The sequence below is a fragment of the Danio rerio genome, chromosome 2 (assembly GCF_049306965.1).
Source record: "Danio rerio strain Tuebingen ecotype United States chromosome 2, GRCz12tu, whole genome shotgun sequence".
In the NCBI taxonomy this organism is placed as follows: domain Eukaryota; kingdom Metazoa; phylum Chordata; class Actinopteri; order Cypriniformes; family Danionidae; genus Danio; species Danio rerio.
The window spans coordinates 57,502,950-57,521,703 of NC_133177.1; the positions used below are offsets into that span (position 1 = coordinate 57,502,950).

Below are 18,754 nucleotides of genomic sequence, written 5' to 3' on the forward strand. Positions count from 1 at the left end.
ATTGTTTATGAACAAGATAGTCAAATGGCTTTGTCATGTTTTCATCATTGCAGTTTACTCTGAAAATGTTTTTCCAATGCAAAAAAGTCTGATTTTGGTGACACTTCCTGAAAATGCTCAAGACAGCACTATATTCTATTTGCACAGCCATTTGAAAACTACAGTAAAGTTAGACATCACTGCATTTAGTGAGGTATCTGAGTACAAGACACTGAATATGTATGTTTCACAGTTTTACTGCATTTGTGCATTTGCTCGTTGCAATTCTAATTTATTCACAGCATTGTGCAAAAAAATAAACACACCCTTATTTACAACAAGCATAAGCTTCCTTTGGGTTGAACTGCACAACTGTAAACAATATTGCAGTACATATTGGAACTGAACCTACAACATACACAGGTCTGTAAATCACTTATCAAATTGTTCAATTTTAAAGACATTTTCAGGAAAATAAAGATTTACAGTTTTTCTCAGTCACTTTGGTGCATTTCTCACTACACTATTTACATTTGCACAACAGTTAATGCATTTCTCAAAACAATTAGCACAAACTGCAAAACCTAGCTGATAACCTGCAAAAGCGCGTCACATACACAAAATGGATAGTTCCTTCCTCAAAAGCATGTATTCATGTCAATCAAAGTGTCAGTATCGTCAAAATGAAAAGTCCTGACACCATTGTTTATGAACAAGATAGTCAAAAGGCTTTGTCATGTTTTCATTATGAGTTTACTCTCTACATTTTTTTCCAATGCAAAAAAGTCTGATTTTGGTGACACTTCCTGAAAATGCTCAAGACAGCACTATATACTATTTGCACAGCCATTTGAAAACTACAGTAAAGTTAGACATCACTGGATTTAGTAAGGTATCTGAGTACAAGACACTGAATATGTATGTTTCACGGTTTTACTGCATTTTCTCTTTGCGATTCTAATTTATTTACAGCATTGTGCAAAAGAATAAATACACCCTTATTTACAACAAACACAAACTCCCTTTGGGTTGAACTGTGCACAACTGTAAACAATATTGCAGTACATATCGGAACTGAACCTACAACATACACAGGTCTGTAAATCATTTTCAGACATTTTCAGGAAAATTTTCAAGAAAAGATTTAAATTTGTTTTACAAAATTTGCTTGACAGATTTTGACAACTAGTTCAACATTTTTGTATGTAATGACTCAAGTAATGAAATGAGGACTGTTAGTTTTATATGGAATGACTATTCAGCATTCACAAGTTTAGTTCATTTTGACTGAAATGACATAAGCAAATGATAATGTTATAAACAGCAGAGAGTTGTATGAAAGCAATTGATGCATGTCCAAAGGCATCTGCAGTGTGTTGGAAAGAATGAGAAACTGCTACTAGGATGTGCACAAATGACTAATTGTTTTGAGAAATGCATGACCTGTTGTGCAAATGTAAATAGTGTTGTGAGAAATGCACCAAAGCGACTGAGAAAAACTGTAATTTACTTAATTTTAAAATAGAAATATGATCATGCAAAAGTATTGTAATGAGATATGATCCATTTAGGCGGAAGTAACAAACAACAAACTTTACATATCAGTATTATATCTTCTAAAAGCAAATGTTGTCACTGTTTTGAAGCACACTAGCTTATAGATATCATAAAAACTAAACAGTACAGATGGTAACATCTAAACGAAAACTTTATTTTAATTTCATGGGACCTTTGAATATATTCAAATATAAGATAGGAATTGTAATAATTACTGTTTTTACTGTGTTTACGGTCAAATAAATGAAGCCTTAAGATTAAACTACTGACCACAAATTAGTAATGTGTCATTTATATCTAAATGTTTAGTATTTTACATTAGTTTTTTTTATTAATATACAACTATATGGTAGTTATGACTTCATAAACATACTCTCTCTGTAAAAGAACTGCATGTAACATGATTTATGTATTAATTTCAGCCCTTTGTTCTGGTTCGTGCCATTGTGTGTGCTTGCAGGTTCTGTGTCAGCTGAGTTTCTGGCTACTGCTCAGACAAACTTTAATGGAGAGACAAGAAAGGAAGGAAGAAGAAGCAGCACTTTCTGACATCAAAGTAGACGAGCAGAAAAAAGGTGATTTATTTATTAGAGTCTACAACAGGTGCTACATACAAATGAACACCGTGTCCTGACTACACGCGACACATGAGACATCTTCCATGTTTTTCAGTTTTCATAATCTGTTTTGTTTTTCCATTTTCTATAATCAGAGATTTGTTCTAACCAGCTGCAATAACCACAAGCAAAGTGTGTATTTTAGAAAGGCTCATACACACCACGATGCTTTTTGCTCTCGATTATCGTTAGCATTTTTTTAGAGGTTTTTTCGCTTCACAGTTTTTGACAGCTGATAGGTGTAATGAATGCACAAATAACATTTGGTGCTTAATCAGCTTGTAAGTCATGAAAGAAAAAGTAATAAGTAATAACTCCCATTATCAACACAGGCTGATTGTGAAAACGTACCCCTATATACATTTTTGGAGAATGCAAATTATGTAGCCAGAGCTACGTATGGCTGCATTTCATCTTTAAAACAAACGCTGGGGGGGGGGGGGGGGGGGTGGTATGATGCTGCTGTTTCTTTTTGTGCTACCAGCTAACTGCTTATCTCTGTGTGGATGGCTTTTCTGCTGATACCAGTTTGTCCAATAGCTCGCCGTGTATGTCAGTGGACTTGAGACACAGAGAGGTGGGCAGTGGGCGCTGGTCAATCGGTGCTTTTGAAAACACTGTCGGTTGGGTTTAGGGAAGGGAAAGATGGGTCAATCTGTGCTTTTTAAAACACTGTCGGTTGGGTTTAGGGAAGGTGATGGGCGGGTCAATCGATGCTTTTGACTACACTATCAGTTGAGTTTAGGGAAGGCAGTGGGTGGGTCAATTGGAGCTTTTGAAAACACTGTCAGTTGGGTTTAGGGAAGGCGGTAGGTGGGTCAATCGATGCTTTTGACAACACTATCGGTTAAGTTTAGGGAAGGCAGTGGGTGGGTCAATCGGTGCTTTTGAAAACACTGTTGGTTGGGTCTAGGGAAGGTGGTGGATGGTTCAATCGATGCTTTTGAAAACTCTGTCTGTTGGGTTTAGGGAAGGCAGTGGGCGGGTCAATCGGTGCTTTTGAAAGCACTATCGGTTGGGTTTAGGGAAGGTGGTGGGCGGGTCAATCGGTGCTTTTGACAACACTGTTGGTTGGGTTTAGGGAAGGGAAAGATGGGTCAATCGATGCTTTTAAAAACACTGTCAGTTAGGTTTAGGAAAGGCGGTGGGCGGGTCAATTGGGGCTTATGAAAACACTGTCGGTTGGGTTTAGGGAAGGCGGTGGGCGGGTCAATTGGAGCTTTTGAAAACACTGTCAGTTGGGTTTAGGGAAGGCAGTATGTGGGTCAATCGATGCTTTTGACAACACTATCGATTGAGTTTAGGGAAGGCAGTGGGTGGGTCAATCGGTGCTTTTGACAACACTATCGGTTGAGCTTAAGGAAGGTGGTGTATGAGTCAATCTGTGCTTTTGAAAACTCTGTCGGTTGGGTCTAGGGAAGGTGGTGGATGGGTCAGTTGGTGCCTATGAAAACTCTGTCGGTTGGGTTTAGGGAAGGCAGTGGGCGGGTCAATCGGTGCTTTTGAAAGCACTATCGGTTGGGTTTAGGGAAGGTGGTGGGCGGGTCAATCGATGCTTTCGAAAACACTGTCAGTTGGGTTTAGGGAAGACGGTGGGCGGGTCAATTGGGGCTTATGAAAACACTGTTGGTTGGGTTTAGGGAAGGTGGTAGGTGGGTCAATCAATGCTTTTGACAATACTATCGGTTGAGTTTAGGGAAGGCGGTGGGTGGGTCAATCGATGCTTTTGACAACACTATCGGTTGAGTTTAGGGAAGGCAGTGGGTGGGTCAATCGGTGCTTTTGAAAACACTGTCAGTTGGGTCTAGGGAAGGTGGTGAATGGGTCAATTGATGCTTATGAAAACTCTGTCAGTTGGGTTTAGGGAAGGCAGTGGGTGGGTCAATCGGTGCTTTTGAAAGCACTATAGGTTGGGTTTAGGGAAGGCAGTAGGTGGGTCAATTGGAGCTTTTGAAAACACTGTCGGTTGGGTTTAGGGAAGGTGGTGATTGGGTCAATCTGTGCTTTTGAAAACATTGTCGCTTGGGTTTAGGGAAGGTGGTGGGCCGGTCAGTCTGTGCTTTTGACAACACTATTGGTTGGGCTTAGAGAAGGGGGTGGGTGAGGAAATAGTTTGATCAGTCAGTAAATCAGTTAGTCAGACAACAGCGGCCTCTGGTGGATTTATGTGAAAACAGCAGGCGCAAATGGCACCTGCTAGAGAAATTTGAGATTTGAAAAAGCGTACACAGCAGCTTCTGGTGGATTTGCAAAAACAAAAACTGCAACAAAAAAAACTTACCTCCTGGGACCTATTTCACGATCTCCAGAAATGTTTATAGGGGTAAGTATCAATAATGAGCCTGGGTTACCCATTATTGCAGTTTTGATTGTTTATTATACAGTAATATAAGTAGAATTACACTTTCACACCCCCTTTTTTGGGCATTAGTGTGCATTACATTGGCACCCTTTAAGTCATGAGGCGAGTTTTTATAGCCTTTTATTAAAAAAGATTCATTTTGGTTTGTTTTGACATAATAAATGTGTCTGTATTAAATATATTTATTATGTATATGTGATACACTAATGAAAAATAAAAAATGCACATTTCAAAGCACTTCATGGAATCTTTAAGAAATAGAAATAACTTTCAATATGTGTTTTAGTGGAAGAAAAAAGTGAAGAGGAAGTGGATGAGAACGACCTGATGCAAGTGCTGGGCAAGCTGGTGATGGCTCTGCTGGTCAAATACTGGATCTACGTCTGTGGAGGAATGTTCTTCTTCGTCAGTTTTGAGGGAGATATGGCGACATATAAGATCATCTACATGATGATGCTGCTGTCCTGCGTCGCTCTTTACCAGGTCCACAATGCTCCTCAGTTATATTTCCTTCCTTGCATTATTTTATCAATTTTTTTGGGATAAAAAAAAAAAGATGAAGCCTGTTTTGTTGTAAACGATGCTAGTGATTTTGTTCTCTTCAGGTACATTATGAATACTGGCGCAGGATCCTGAAGTATTTCTGGATGTCTGTGGTGGTTTACACTATGCTGGTGCTCATCCTGATCTACACCAGCCAGTTTGAGGATGGCATCCCGACCTGGACCAGGATGACCGGCCTGGACAAAGATGTGTAAGTTTTGATGCAGACCTATTGACTCTATTATTCACATACAAGCAGGAGCAGCCATTGGCATTTTTTTGGCTGGAGACTTCCAGTCTCATTTACTTCCATTGATTTGTAGACGTTTCAAGCAGCTCGTTATTCTGCTTGTTGTTGTAAACTTATATTTTCTTATTGTATTATTTAACTTTTTATGTATAGTCTTGAGACTTGTTTGTAGAACTTAATCTCTTGTATGTGTGTTTGGGTCAGACTGAAGGATATCGGTCTGGAGAAGTTCAGCCTCTCTAATTTGTTCACGCGTATCTTCATCCCGACGTCTTTCCTGTTGGTGTGTATCCTGCATCTGCACTACTTCCATGACCATTTTCTGGAGCTGACTGATCTGAAAGCCGTGGTCAGCAAACAGGAGAGCACCATTTACAGGTGAGAGAGAGGAAGAGGAGCTTTTAGGTGAGGTGTAATATGTAATATCTATCTGTCTGTTTGTCTGTCTGACTGTATGTCTGACAGTATGGACTGTATTTTAGGACAGTATGGAAAACTCAAATAAAAAAGAAAGAAGTGATTTTTAAATTGACCTGTATTTCATAGCAGACAAAATAAACACAACGTATTTCTTCTTTTATCTGCTCAACTTAAATTTAAAAAATGTAAATATAAATCCCTTCCTGTCATTCAGACCTGCAACACATTCCAAAACAAGTTGGGAGAGGAGAAGTTTGGGGCTGGTAATCGGGTCAATGGGTGAAATAAGGATGTGATTTAAAACAGGTGATGTCAACAGGTGATTGTAATTATGATCTGGTACACAAGCAGCATCCAGGAAAGTTCTAGACCTTTAGGAGCAAAGATGGGCTGTGGATCTCCAGTTTGTCAACAAATACAGAAGAAAATTGTTGAAATATTTGAAAACAATGTTCCTCAAAGAAAGAGAGGAAGACATTTGGATATTTTACCTTCAACAGAGCAGAACATCATTAAAAGATTCAAGGAATCTGGAGGAATTACAGTGTGTAAAGGACAAGAGTTCAAGCTGAACAACCGTAATCTCCGATCCGTCAGGCGGCACTGCATCAAGAATCCTAATCTATCTATAAGCGATAACACCACATGGGCTCAGGACTACTTTTGGAAACTTTTATCAAGTACCACAATACATAGTTACTTCCACAAATACCAGTGAAAACTGTGCTGTGCCAAAGAGAAGCCCTATGTTAACAGTGTCCAGAAGCACCTTTGACTTCTCTGGGCTCTGAGGCATCTGGGAAGGACCATCACACAGTGGAAACATGTAATGTGGTACGATGTTGGGGAGAAATGTATATGCGCTCTGGACCAAAGAAGAAAAGGATGATCCAGACTGTTACCAGCAACCAGTCCAAAAGCAGGGATCTGTTATGGTTTGAGGTTCTGTCAGTGCCCTTGGCAAAGGTAACTTGCACTTCTGTAATGCATCATTAATGCTGAAAGTTTAATGCTGAGTTTTTAAAGCACAATATGCTGCCTTCTTTTCCACCAATGCATATTTCAACAAGACAATGCAAAATCACATTCTGCACACATTACAAACGTCCTGCCGGCGAAGAAAGAGGATACAGATACTTGACTGGCCTGTTTGCAGTCCAGACCTGTCTCCAATAGAGAATGTGTGGCACATTTTGAAGAGCAATATGCGCCAATGAAAACCCCATACATGTCAGGGTTCTGCCCCTCTGGTCTTGTAAATTCTTGTTTTGGTGGCAGAGCTCGGACACTACCAATGTCTGGTCCTGTTTCTGTCTCTGTGTGCGCGCGCGGCGTCGTGGGTGTACGCAGAGTGTGCGCGCTCCTGCTTGACGCGGCTGCGCGCGCGCTCTGCGTCCCTCAGACGCGTGCGCTCTTGTACTCGTGTTTGTGTTTTCGTCTGTCAGCAGCGTGGTGTTTCATTCCCAGCGTCTCAGTCTTGTTGGTTTCGGTTTTGGTCGGCGCTGGGATGAAGCATGCACGCTGCGTGTGTGAGCGCACGGTGAGTGTTTTCATTCATCGTGTGCTCGTGTCTTGCGTCTTTTGTCAAAGCACGTGGCTCGGTGTTTACATTGTGGTCACATGCTTTTGACGTGTGCTTCAGTGTGTTGTTATGTGAGCGCATGGCTTGTATTGTCTCTCTGTGTCATGCGCTCTCCCGTCTATTGTCTAGTCCCACCCTCCTTGTTTACTCATTATTAGTTTGTCATGTTCACCTGTGTGTCAATTTACTTTTTGCTTTATAATCCCCCTCATGTTTTCAGTCCTTTGCCAGTTCGTTGTCTACACTCCCCGTGTTCCTGTTCCAGTCTTGCCTTGCCTTGTCTTGTCAGCCCAGCCAAGTTTGTGTGTTTTGTTAATGTTTTCCCCCTCGGGGTAGTTTTTGTTTTGCCTTTTATTTTTATTTTATTATAATAAACACCCATTATTTGCTGCACCTGAGTCCTCGCTCCTTTTCCTCTCACCCGACCGTGACAATACAGTTGCCCACTTTAAGACTTATTTGCAGGAAGAATGGGACAAAATTACACCTGAAACACTTCATCACTTGTTGTCTTCAGTCCCTAAGGGAAGTTTATTTATAAACCAATTTTGAGAGGATCACGTGATTATGATTAAACATGGCTGGATGTGCATTAACTATGTATGATCCACCAATCGGATGATTCCTAACCCACTATAAAGAGCCGGGGTTTCTCACTACAGTCGTCTTCACTTTGAAGAATCACCCCTTCCACCCCTACTCCTCCACCTTTCCCTTCATATGGCGGCACGGTGGCCCAGTAATTAACACTGTTGCCTCACAGCAAGAACAGCACTGGTTATAGTCCTTTAACAGGCTGGCTGTCATTTCTGTGCGAAGTTAAAATGTTTTTCTCGTGCTAGCATGGGTTTTCCCAGAGTTCTCTGGTTTCCTACCACATTCCAAAAACATGTACTACAAGTTAATTGATCAATCGTAATTTAGCACTATAGTCAAACTCTCAGGCCCCGTTTACACTAGTGCGTTTTAGTTTTAAAACGGCGTTTTAGAATGAAAACGATCCGCGTCCACACTCGCGTTTTACCTAGCGTTTCTGAACTGCTCTCCGTCCACACCAAAACGCTGAAAACGCACATCACGTGACCACACACACACTCTTTGGCAAGCGCTGCGCCCATCAACCCAGATGAGAGCTCTGCTAGTCAGACTTCTCATCAAGCATCTCCCGCTGGATCTAATCTCACTATATTTATTAAACGGGATATTTCATTCATCTTGTTGTCTTTATCTAACGACATATTCCCTGACTTTGGTCATTGGAATCTATTACTTGTTCTCAGGTAACGTGTTTTGACTGAGCGCAGATAAGTTAATGATTAATGTAAGCACGTACATTCTGTATATTGACTGATCGCTTGCCTTTATTTCCTATAATGTATAAACTTATTGTATGTTAAACTTTTATAATGGCCATTATCGATTATTAAAACTGATATTCAGCAAAAGATAGGGGATGTTTCGTATTTTCACTGAAATTGAAAGGCAACAGTTGTTATTGGCTCCGTTTTGTTATAGAAGATGACGCTCATGCAGCACCACAGTGAAGATGACGCTCATGCAGCACGACGCCTCAACATTTCTGCTGTCTGTTTAGTTGTTAATATTAAAATGAAAATAGGCAGTTCCTTAAAGAGCCCATATTATACATGAAATAGGGTCATATCTTGGTTGTAAGGGTCTCCAACAACAGTTTAATATGCATGCAAGGTCAAAAAAACACTTTTATGGTCTTATAATCTGCATTTATTTTTACCTAAATATTCCAGCGACTCCTGTATGAATCGTCCAGTGATTCATTTGTTCCCAAACCTCTCCTTAGCGCGAAGCTAATCTGCGCTGATTGGACCAATGACAGTCTGTTGCGATTGGTCGACTGCCTTCAGTCAGGGAGTGAAATGCCAAACAGCTAATCAGCAATATAAAAGTAATCACAGTTCATACACGCTCGATAGTGTAGGCGTGGATTTTAGCTGCCAGTGGGTCAATGTAAATACAGACTATGGACTTGAAAATTCAGACGACTGACTATTTTATTGAGCAAAAACTCCAAAAGCAGTTGAGGAGATCTCCTAGCTTCTCACTCTGCTCTTTTCACAGACACACACACACATATTGCACGCACTTAACCCTGCTCCGGACGACAACGCGCGCGCACACACACACACACACACACACAAACACACACACCTCCGGACGACAGTGCGCGCACATGCACACACAGACACACACACTTCTCGTCCACGGAGCTCCGTTAACAAAGCAGCACGCGTCGCGTTTTTAACGTGACTTTGCACGCGATAAGAGAATATAGCCAGTTAACCTGATACAGTACACGCGGTTACAAGTAACAAATCACAACTAAATACATTTGCAAGCTAGAGTCAACGAGGCAACTTTAATCGGACGTACTTACACTTGAGAAATGGAGGAAGAAAAATCCATCCTGACGTCCAGCAGTCAGTTACTCTTTACTGATCCTTCCTTTAACAAACGCTGATGAAGTATTCTTTGTAGCATGTAGTTTCCAGAAGTTTCCAGTAGTTTCCAACTGCTTGGCTATAATGCTGAGGTTTCATCTTTGGGTAGAGACTCAATATATCCATCTGCAGTGTGACTTCAATCGACCGGCATGTTTGTGTGTGTGTGTGTGTGTGTGCGTGCGTGTGTTTGTGGGTGTGTGTGTGTGTGTCTGGGTTTCTGCGTCAGAGGGCGGGGCCTCAGGTTTGAAATCTCCCGGGTTTGCGCGTGCACGTGAATAACTTGGTTTCGTTCGTACGTCATGGCGAAACACCTAATGAATCGGTATCAAGGCGACTCGTTTGAAGCACTATGAGTCGACTCTTTTATAGATGAATCAACAGTTTTAAACACTGTACTTTTACAGATTTAAGCCTTAGCTGGATGCTTTACTTCGCTTAGAGCTGTGTTACACACTACATGGAGGGGAATTTTCAAAAACCCATAATATGGGCTCTTTAAATCATGTTTTCATTTTATTGTTGAGAAAGTGAAACAACGTAGCCAGGGTGATGTGAATGATGTTATAAAGTACACTGTTCCCTTTGAAGATTTACCCGTGTCCTCGGTATAGTCTGTTTTCCATATCAAACTGAAAAGAAGAGACTGCAGCCTTGATCAAACTTGCAAAGTCTGAACTTACACGGAGAAGATGTGGGACTGAACTGTTTGTAGGCTACATAATATTGAGGAAAAGCCCCAATCAGAGAGGCGAATGTCGGCAGCCCCGCCTCCATTTTTTAGATGTCTCCGTTTTCCATCATTCACACTGAGACGGAGCAGCAGCGTTTCAGAATGAAAACGGCCTCTCCAGCGTTTTCGAAACGCTCCGTTTTCGGCGCTCGAGAACTCCGGCGTAGTGTGGACGGATGGCGTAACCGCAGCAAAACTTATGCGTTTTCAAACTAAAACGCATTAGTGTAAACGGGGCCTCATTCATCAGCATATCTCTTCATAGCAATCATTTTCTGTCATCAGCTCTTATCAAAAAGGGGAGTTCTCGAGATCTACCTAAGCTCAAAGCTCCCCTCTCGCCTTGCAAATGGTAGGGAGCCCAGGGCTCAAGGACCTTTTGAGCTTAGGGCTCTCTCCCGGGACAGCATGCCAAACTTGCTTGTAATCAATCATCAGCTAAGTGTGAACTCTTGAATCGTCTTTTCAAGAGTTCACACTTAGATATTGTTTGACAACTGTTAGCAGGTTTGGCATGCTGTCCTGGGAGAGAACACTAAGGCCCCGTTTACACTAGTGCGTTTTAGTTTTAAAACGGCGTTGTAGAATGAAAACGATCCGCGTCCACACTCGCGTTTTACCCAGCGTTTCTGAACTGCTCTCCGTCCACACCAAAACGCTGAAAACGCACATCACGTGACCACACACACACTCTCGGGCAAGCGCTCCAGCATTTCTACCCAGATGAGAGCTCTGCTTGTCGGACTGCTCATCACGCATCTCCCGCTGGATCTAATCTCACTATATTTGCTAAACGTGATATTTCATTCATCTTGTTGTCTTTATCTAACGACATAGGCCAATTCCCTGACTTTGGTCATTGGAATCTATTAAGTTACTTGTTCACGGGTAACATGTTTTGGTTAAGCGCAAAGATAAGTTAATGATTAATCCAGGTACATTGACTGATCGCTTGCCTTTATTTTCTACAATGTATAAACTTATTGTATGTTATACTTTTATAATTATCGATTATTAAAACTGATATTCAGCAAAAGAGAGGGTGCGTTTCGTATTTTCACTGAAATTGAAAGGAGGCAGTTGTTATCGGCTCCGTTTTGTTATAAATATCCACACAGTGAAGATAACGCCCATATATGCAGCACGACGCCTCAACATTTCTGCTGTCTGTTAAGTTGCTAATATTAAAAAGAAAATGGGCAGTTCCTTAAATCATGTTTACATTGTTGAGAAAGTGAAACAACGTAGCCAAGGTGATGTGAATGAAATTATAAAGTACACTGTTCCCTTTGAAGATTTACCCGTGTCCTCTGTATGTTTTCTATATCAAACTGAGAAGGGGGAGACTGCAGCCTTGATCAAACTTGCGAAGTCTTAATAACTTACAAGAAGAGGATGCGAGACTGAACTGTGTGTGGGCTACTTAATATTGAGGAAAAGCCCCAATCAGATAGGCGAACGTTTGCAGCCCCGCCTCCGTTTTCAGATGTCTCCGTCTTTCCCTATCCACACTGAGACGGAGCAGCAGCGTTTTAGAATGAAAACGGCCTTTCCAGCGTTTTCAAAAAGCTCAGTTTTCGGCGCTCGAGAACTCCGGCGTAGTGTGGACGGATGGCGTAACCGTAGCAAAACTTATGCGTTTTCAAACTAAAACGCATTAGTGTAAACGGGGCCTAAGCTCGGAGATAGTTGAGCCCAGGGCTCCCGCCAGGTCCATAGAGCATATGAGGGGAGTACGAGATCAGGTGGTTCTCGAGAGCTCCCTGGTGGTAAAGGAGAAGAAGGGGTGAATGGGGGGTTTCTTCGGAAAACGAAGATATGGGAGTAGTTCTAGCTAGGCTACTTATAGTGAGTTTGGATTAATCTGATTGGCTAACTAATGAATGTAGATGGGTGGCCAGCTGCAGTCAATCATATCACGTGCTGCTCTCGAAATTAGTTTGTGAAACTTCACTTAAGTGTTGTGATTGTTAAAAGGAATGGCAATGTTACAATGCTTTACTGTTGCACCTTTTTTTGAAGTGCGCTGCAAGAGCCAAAATTAATATACGCGTTTATTTAAAAAATAAATCATGAGGAACACATTTAATAATTATTGTCTGCAATTAAACACAAGTCTAAGTAAATTTAGAAAACACTTCTTTCTTTTTTTTAAATTGCTTTTTCCATACTGTCCCAACTTTTTTCTTTTTGGGGTTGTACATAAAATACATACAATTGTGTTTATTGTTAGCTCTTGCATCGTTGATATAAAAATTAATTGCAGTGTAATATTTTACATGTATACCATTTTGCAGTTGTTGTAATTTTCTTGTAACCCTGACATTGTGCCCTCATTTGTTACATTCCTGAATCAGTTTTTTATTTCTCATTTCTCAGTCATGCGTATTCATTTCTTTAATCATCCTTTTTGTCTGTTCATCCATGTTAAGCACATTTGACTACATTGATCTCCATTATAAAAAGCGCTCTTGAAATAAAGATGACTTGACATGATCCAGAGATTCTGCCAGTCATCTTTAAGAGTTCAGATCCTCTTCTTGTGTTAATCATGTGCTCACATCTTTCCCCCTGCCATCCTCATGTCACAGCTATGCTAAAGTCAGTGGTCGTATCTATCTGATCGTGGATAGGTGGGTGACTGCTTGTCTTTCTCTGGCATCCATGGAAAATCGCAACCAATGTTCGACCTCTCCCTCATCATCCCACAATCCCTCTCTATCTCTCTCTTCTTACTAATCCTGTCTGCCAGTGAACTGTTTTCTCACCTTGACACTTTTCTAACACCTTTTCTGCACCAATAGATTCCTGGATAGATCAGTAAACATCATCCACTGACTTCTTTCCTGTCTATAACTGTATTAAATGTTACAGAAGTCAACATGAAGCATCGTTTTATTTCTGTAAACTTATTTAACCGTGAGAGCTGATGGACTGGGGTGTTCGTTATTATTGATTTACATATTTATTATTATTTACTACATATGTTAATAGACAGAAATAGATTAAATGCTAAATATGGTCATTTTTCCATCCATCCATCCATCGTTCTATCTATCTATCTATCTATCTATCTATCTATCTATCTATCTATCTATCTATCTATCTATCTATCTATCTATCTATCTATCTATCTGTCTGTCTGTCTGTCTGTCTGTCTGTCTGTCTGTCTGTCTGTCTGTCTGTCTGTCTGTCTGTCTGTCTGTCTGTCTGTCTGTCTGTCTGTCTGTCTGTCTGTCTGTCTGTCTGTCTGTCTGTCCTTTGTTCTTTCCATCCATCCATCCATCCATCCATCCTTTGTTCATTTCATCCATCTATCCATCCATCCATCCATCCATCCATCCATCCATCCATCCATCCATCCACCAACCTACCTATCTACCTACCTATCTATTTATCTATGGTTCCATCCATTCATCTATCCATCCACCCACCTATCTATCTATCTATCTATCTATCTATCTATCTATCTATCTATCTATCTATCTATCTATCTATCTATCTATCTATCTATCTATCTATCTATCTATCTATCTATCTATCTATCTATCTATCTATCTATCTATCTATCTATCTATCTATCTATCTATCTGTCTGTCTGTCTGTCTGTCTGTCTGTCTGTCTGTCTGTCTATCTGTCTATCTATCTATCTATCTATCTATCTATCTGTCTATCTGTCTGTCTGTCTGTCTGTCTGTCCTTTCCATCCATCCATCCATCCATCCATCCATCCATCCATCCATCCTTTGTTCTTTCCATCCATCCATCCATCATCCTTTGTTCTTTTCATCCATCTATCCATCCATCCATCCATCCATCCATCCATCCATCCATCCATCCATCCATCCACCTACCTATCTACCTATCTATTTATCAATGGTTCCATCGATCCATCCATCCATCCATCCATCCATCCATCCATCCATCCATCCATCCTTCAGTCCATCTATCCATCCATCCATCCATCCATCCATCCATCCACCTACCTACCTACCTACCTATCTATTTATCTATGGTTCCATCCATCCATCCATCCATCCATCCATCCATCCATCCATCCATCCATCCATCCTTTGTTCTTTCCATCCATCCACCTATCTATCCATCCATCCATCCATCCACCTACCTACCTACCTACCTACCCATCCATCCATCCATCCCTCCATACATCCATCCATCCATCCACCTACCTACCTTCCTACCTACCTACCCATCCATCCATCCATCCATCCATCCATCCATCCATCCATCCATCCATCCATCCATCCATCCATCCATCCTTCAAAATAGCCATAAATAGATAGATTAATATGCTAAATAGGAGCAGTTTTGATGTTTTCATGTTGACTTTAAATCTCTGCCTGCTCAAATAATAATAATCACTGATAAATTCCCTCACACATGATGCCCTGAAAACAAATGTTAGCATCTTTTCCTTCAGCATGTCTCTGAAATGCACGGCCCCTTCATTCCTCAAAGCATCTCTAAATCTCTTCTCCACCTCATCCTGTCATTCTTACACTGTACTACTGTAAAGTGTCCACTGTTTTCTTGATTTGATTTCCCTGTTTCCATTCTGTAACCTACTTCAACAGCATCAAGCAAAAAATATCTTCTTCTCAGAGCAAGTAAGTGTGGTAAAAACATGGTTAAGCTTTTGACATGAAACCTCACCATGCAAGCATTTGATTGCTCAAGATCTTCTGGACGAGACTAAAGCCACTAAAGACTGCTGAAATATTCATTTGTTTTTTTTTTTTATGATCACATTGATTGATTGTATGGCAGACACATGCATTGCTTCTGACACTGTAATGCAATAATGCACACGGCATCTATATTTACACCCAAACCCTGCCTGTGGAGTCCTGACTCGAGGTTTAAGCTGGTCTTAAGGCACTAACTTTTAAAATGACCCAGATAGTTGTTTAACCCAAACTAAACTAACTTGATCAGCATGTGATCTGCATTCTCAGGAATATATATGGGTGATTCATCAATTAAAGGAACTTTTTTTATTCTCATTTGTTGACTCCCTAAATTATAAAAATGTATTGCTGCCTACAATTTTTGATCAAGGGAACTTTTATAGTCAACTCAACATCAGTCAAAACTCACAACAACAAAAAAATGTCCTGAATCCTGATTAATCCTGAATCCTGATTAACTCATTAGTTTTCATATCATCTTTTGCGGCGTACATGCTTACGTTTTTAATTGCATTTTAGTTTTGGATCTAGTTTCACATTTTTACAAACATGTAGCTTTTTTTAGGATATCGTTTGATTTATTTATTTTTTTTTGTTTAATTGTATTTTAATTTATTATTGGTTAGTATTTAAGATAATGTTTTACTTTTTTGGGGGATTTTAATTAATGTAAATTTTCTATGAATTGAACTCATTTAACTTTGTTTTATCAAATTTTATTTTAATATTTGTAATTATTTGAGGTTATATTTATTAATTTATTTTTTCATCAAATTTTATTTAAATTTTGTTTTTATGTTTGACATTTTTCTTCATTTTTTTATCTTTTAAATTTTAATTAAATGTTAATTTTGTAAGAATTTAAAATAATTTTATTTAATTAGATTTTTTTTAGAATTTAGTTTATTATTGCTCAATATTTGAAGTTTTTTTTATTATTTTTTATTTCTTGAATTTTAATTGATGTTGATTTTGTGAGAATTAAAAAAATACAATCTCATTTAATACATTTTTATCATATTTTATTATATTAGTGGTTAGTATTTGATATTTATTTAATAACTCTTGTAGCCTTTGGAGTTTTCATTAATGTCAATTTTAAAATAATTAAAAATAATTCTTTATAATTTTATTTAAGTTTAATTTATAATATTTTATTTTATTATTGGTTAGAATTTGAGATTTTATTTATTCATTTGTGTTACTTTTTGAATTCTTTTTTAATATTTAAAAATATTATTAAAGTTATATTAATTCTATTTATTTTATCATTTTATTTGAATTTTGTTTCATATTTGAGATTTCTTTATTTTTTTACTTATTTAATTTCTTAGATGTTATTTTAGTAAGAATTTAAAAAATGTTTAGAATAGTATTAATTTTCATTTTTCATATTTAATTTATTATTGTTTAATATTTAAAGTTTTTTTTTACTTTCTTGAATTTTAATTAATGTTAATTTTGTAGGAATAGAAAAATATCTCATTTAATTTATTTTTTATCATATTTTACTATATTATTGGTTAGTATTTTATATTTATTTAATAATTATTGTTGCTGTTTGAATTTTTTTAGTAATGCTTATTTTGTAAGTATTCTAAATTCTTTATAAGTTTATTTGATAAAATTTTGTCATATTTAGTTTTATTATTGGTTAGTATTTGTTTTATTTATTTCTTACCATTGAGAATTTTAATTGATGCTAATTTTGTGAAAATTCAAAATAATGTTTTATAATGTAATTTAATTTTATCTTGTTTAATTTCAACATAGTTTGATCTTTAATATTTTTTTCTATCTTCTTTTTAATTTTATTTAATGATAATTCTGTAGGAATTCAAAATATGTTTATAACCTCTCTAAAAAGTCTCTCTAATTGAAGAATCACTCATATTTCACAATAGGGCTGCACAATATATCTATTTAATATCAATATTGGAATATGTTCATTCACAATAGTCACATCGCAGGATATAATTTACCATCCGCATGTGTTTTTCAGGCCTGTGACTGTATGATTATTTTAAAAGCATTCAGGCGTTTGTAACTTTAATAACGATTCATTTTATAGTATCGTTTTTATGTACCTGAAATCGTTGATTTCAATTATAATTTTTTCGTTTATTGTCCTCATCTATTCTTGTAGATTAGATTTATTATATCGTATGCATCAATCTAACATTATTAATTCTTTCCAAACTTTCCAAACTGAAATTGTATTCGCAATATACAGCTGAAGTCAAAATTATTGTATTATTAAAGGCATAATTAGGCAGAAAAGTTAGGCAAATCATTTTTGTTTAACAGTGGTTTGTTCTGTGTAGACAATCTGACATATAATATTGCTTATGGGGATAATATTATTGACCTTAAAATTACGTTAAAAAAATTAAAAGCTGCTTTTATTCTAGTTGAAAAAAAACAAATCAGACTTTCTCCAGAAGAAAAAAAAATTAGGAAATACTGTGAAAATTTCTTGCTCTGTTAAACATCATTTGGGACATTAATGAATTAACAGGAGGGTTAATAATTCTGACTTCAACTGTTTATCAAAATATCACAATGTTAGATTTTCCCAGTATCGTGCAGCCCTATGTCACACTGATGTAAATGGTCAATACAGCGAGTGTTTTGTCTAATGCATTGTTCCCGTTCTCCAGATTGGCTCATCCCGATGGGAGTTTGGCGGATCTGACCATTGTGAGCTCGTCTCCGGAGCCGCTGCTGAAGGATGAGAAGGAAAAAGAGTCTCTGAATGAGGTGCTGGTGGTGGATTGTGTGGGGGAAGAGAAGAAGAAAGACTCTTTATCCATTTATTCGGCTCAAATGTCCAGTCAGGAGGACGTTCATCAGTCCAGTGCTGCCACAGACCCTGAACTGCCTTCAGAACAAAGCTCAGGTACTGTAATGCCTAACATAGCTGCCAGAGTTTTTATCATAAGTTCTACAGATTCTTTTCTACAGTGCAGTCCCAAATTATGTATTTTATGTTGTATTATATATATTATTATTTATAAATATATTTATATTTTATAATATTCATTCAGTAATTTTCACAGTATGTCTGATAATAGTTTTTCTTCTGGAGAAAGTCTTATTTGTTTTGTTTTAGCTAGAATAAAAGCAGTTTTAATTTTTTTAAAGGCAATTTTAAGGACAAAAATAATAGCCGCTTTAAGCTATATATTTTTTATAGTCTACAGAACAAACCATCGTTATACAATAAATTTCCATGAACCTGTCTATTTAACCTAATTAACCTAGTTAAACCTTTAAATGTCACTTTAAGCAGCATAGAAGTTTGTGTGTGTGTGTGTGTGTGTGTGTGTGTGTGTGTGTGTGTGTGTGTGTGTGTGTGTGTGTGTGTGTGTGTGTGTGTGTGTGTGTGTGTGTGTGTGTGTGTGTGTGTGTGTGTGTGTGTGTGTGTGTGTGTGTGTGCGTGCGTGCGTGCGTGCGTGCGTGCGTGCGTGCGTGCGTGCGTGCGTGCGTGCGTGCGTGCGTGTGTGCGTGTGTGTGTGTGTTTGT

The 18,754-nt window shown here is 38.4% G+C and overlaps 1 protein-coding gene across 6 annotated transcripts in view; it reads left to right on the forward strand.

Moving 5' to 3' along the window:
• piezo2b (piezo-type mechanosensitive ion channel component 2b) overlaps window positions 1–18,754 on the forward strand; it is a 251,114-nt gene that overhangs the window by 114,011 nt on the left and 118,349 nt on the right. For 3 of the 6 annotated variants that reach the window (XM_021468270.3, XM_021468277.3, XM_021468271.3), the window contains exons 14-20: window positions 1,997–2,111; window positions 4,802–4,998; window positions 5,121–5,269; window positions 5,513–5,686; window positions 13,112–13,153; window positions 15,116–15,148; window positions 17,890–18,128. In XM_021468270.3, the coding sequence (XP_021323945.2) occupies window positions 1,997–2,111; window positions 4,802–4,998; window positions 5,121–5,269; window positions 5,513–5,686; window positions 13,112–13,153; window positions 15,116–15,148; window positions 17,890–18,128 (949 nt within the window). The remainder of the gene's footprint in view (window positions 1–1,996; window positions 2,112–4,801; window positions 4,999–5,120; window positions 5,270–5,512; window positions 5,687–13,111; window positions 13,154–15,115; window positions 15,149–17,889; window positions 18,129–18,754) is intronic. The other 3 variants (XM_073931402.1, XM_073931416.1, XM_073931408.1) reach the window with 1 other exon arrangement.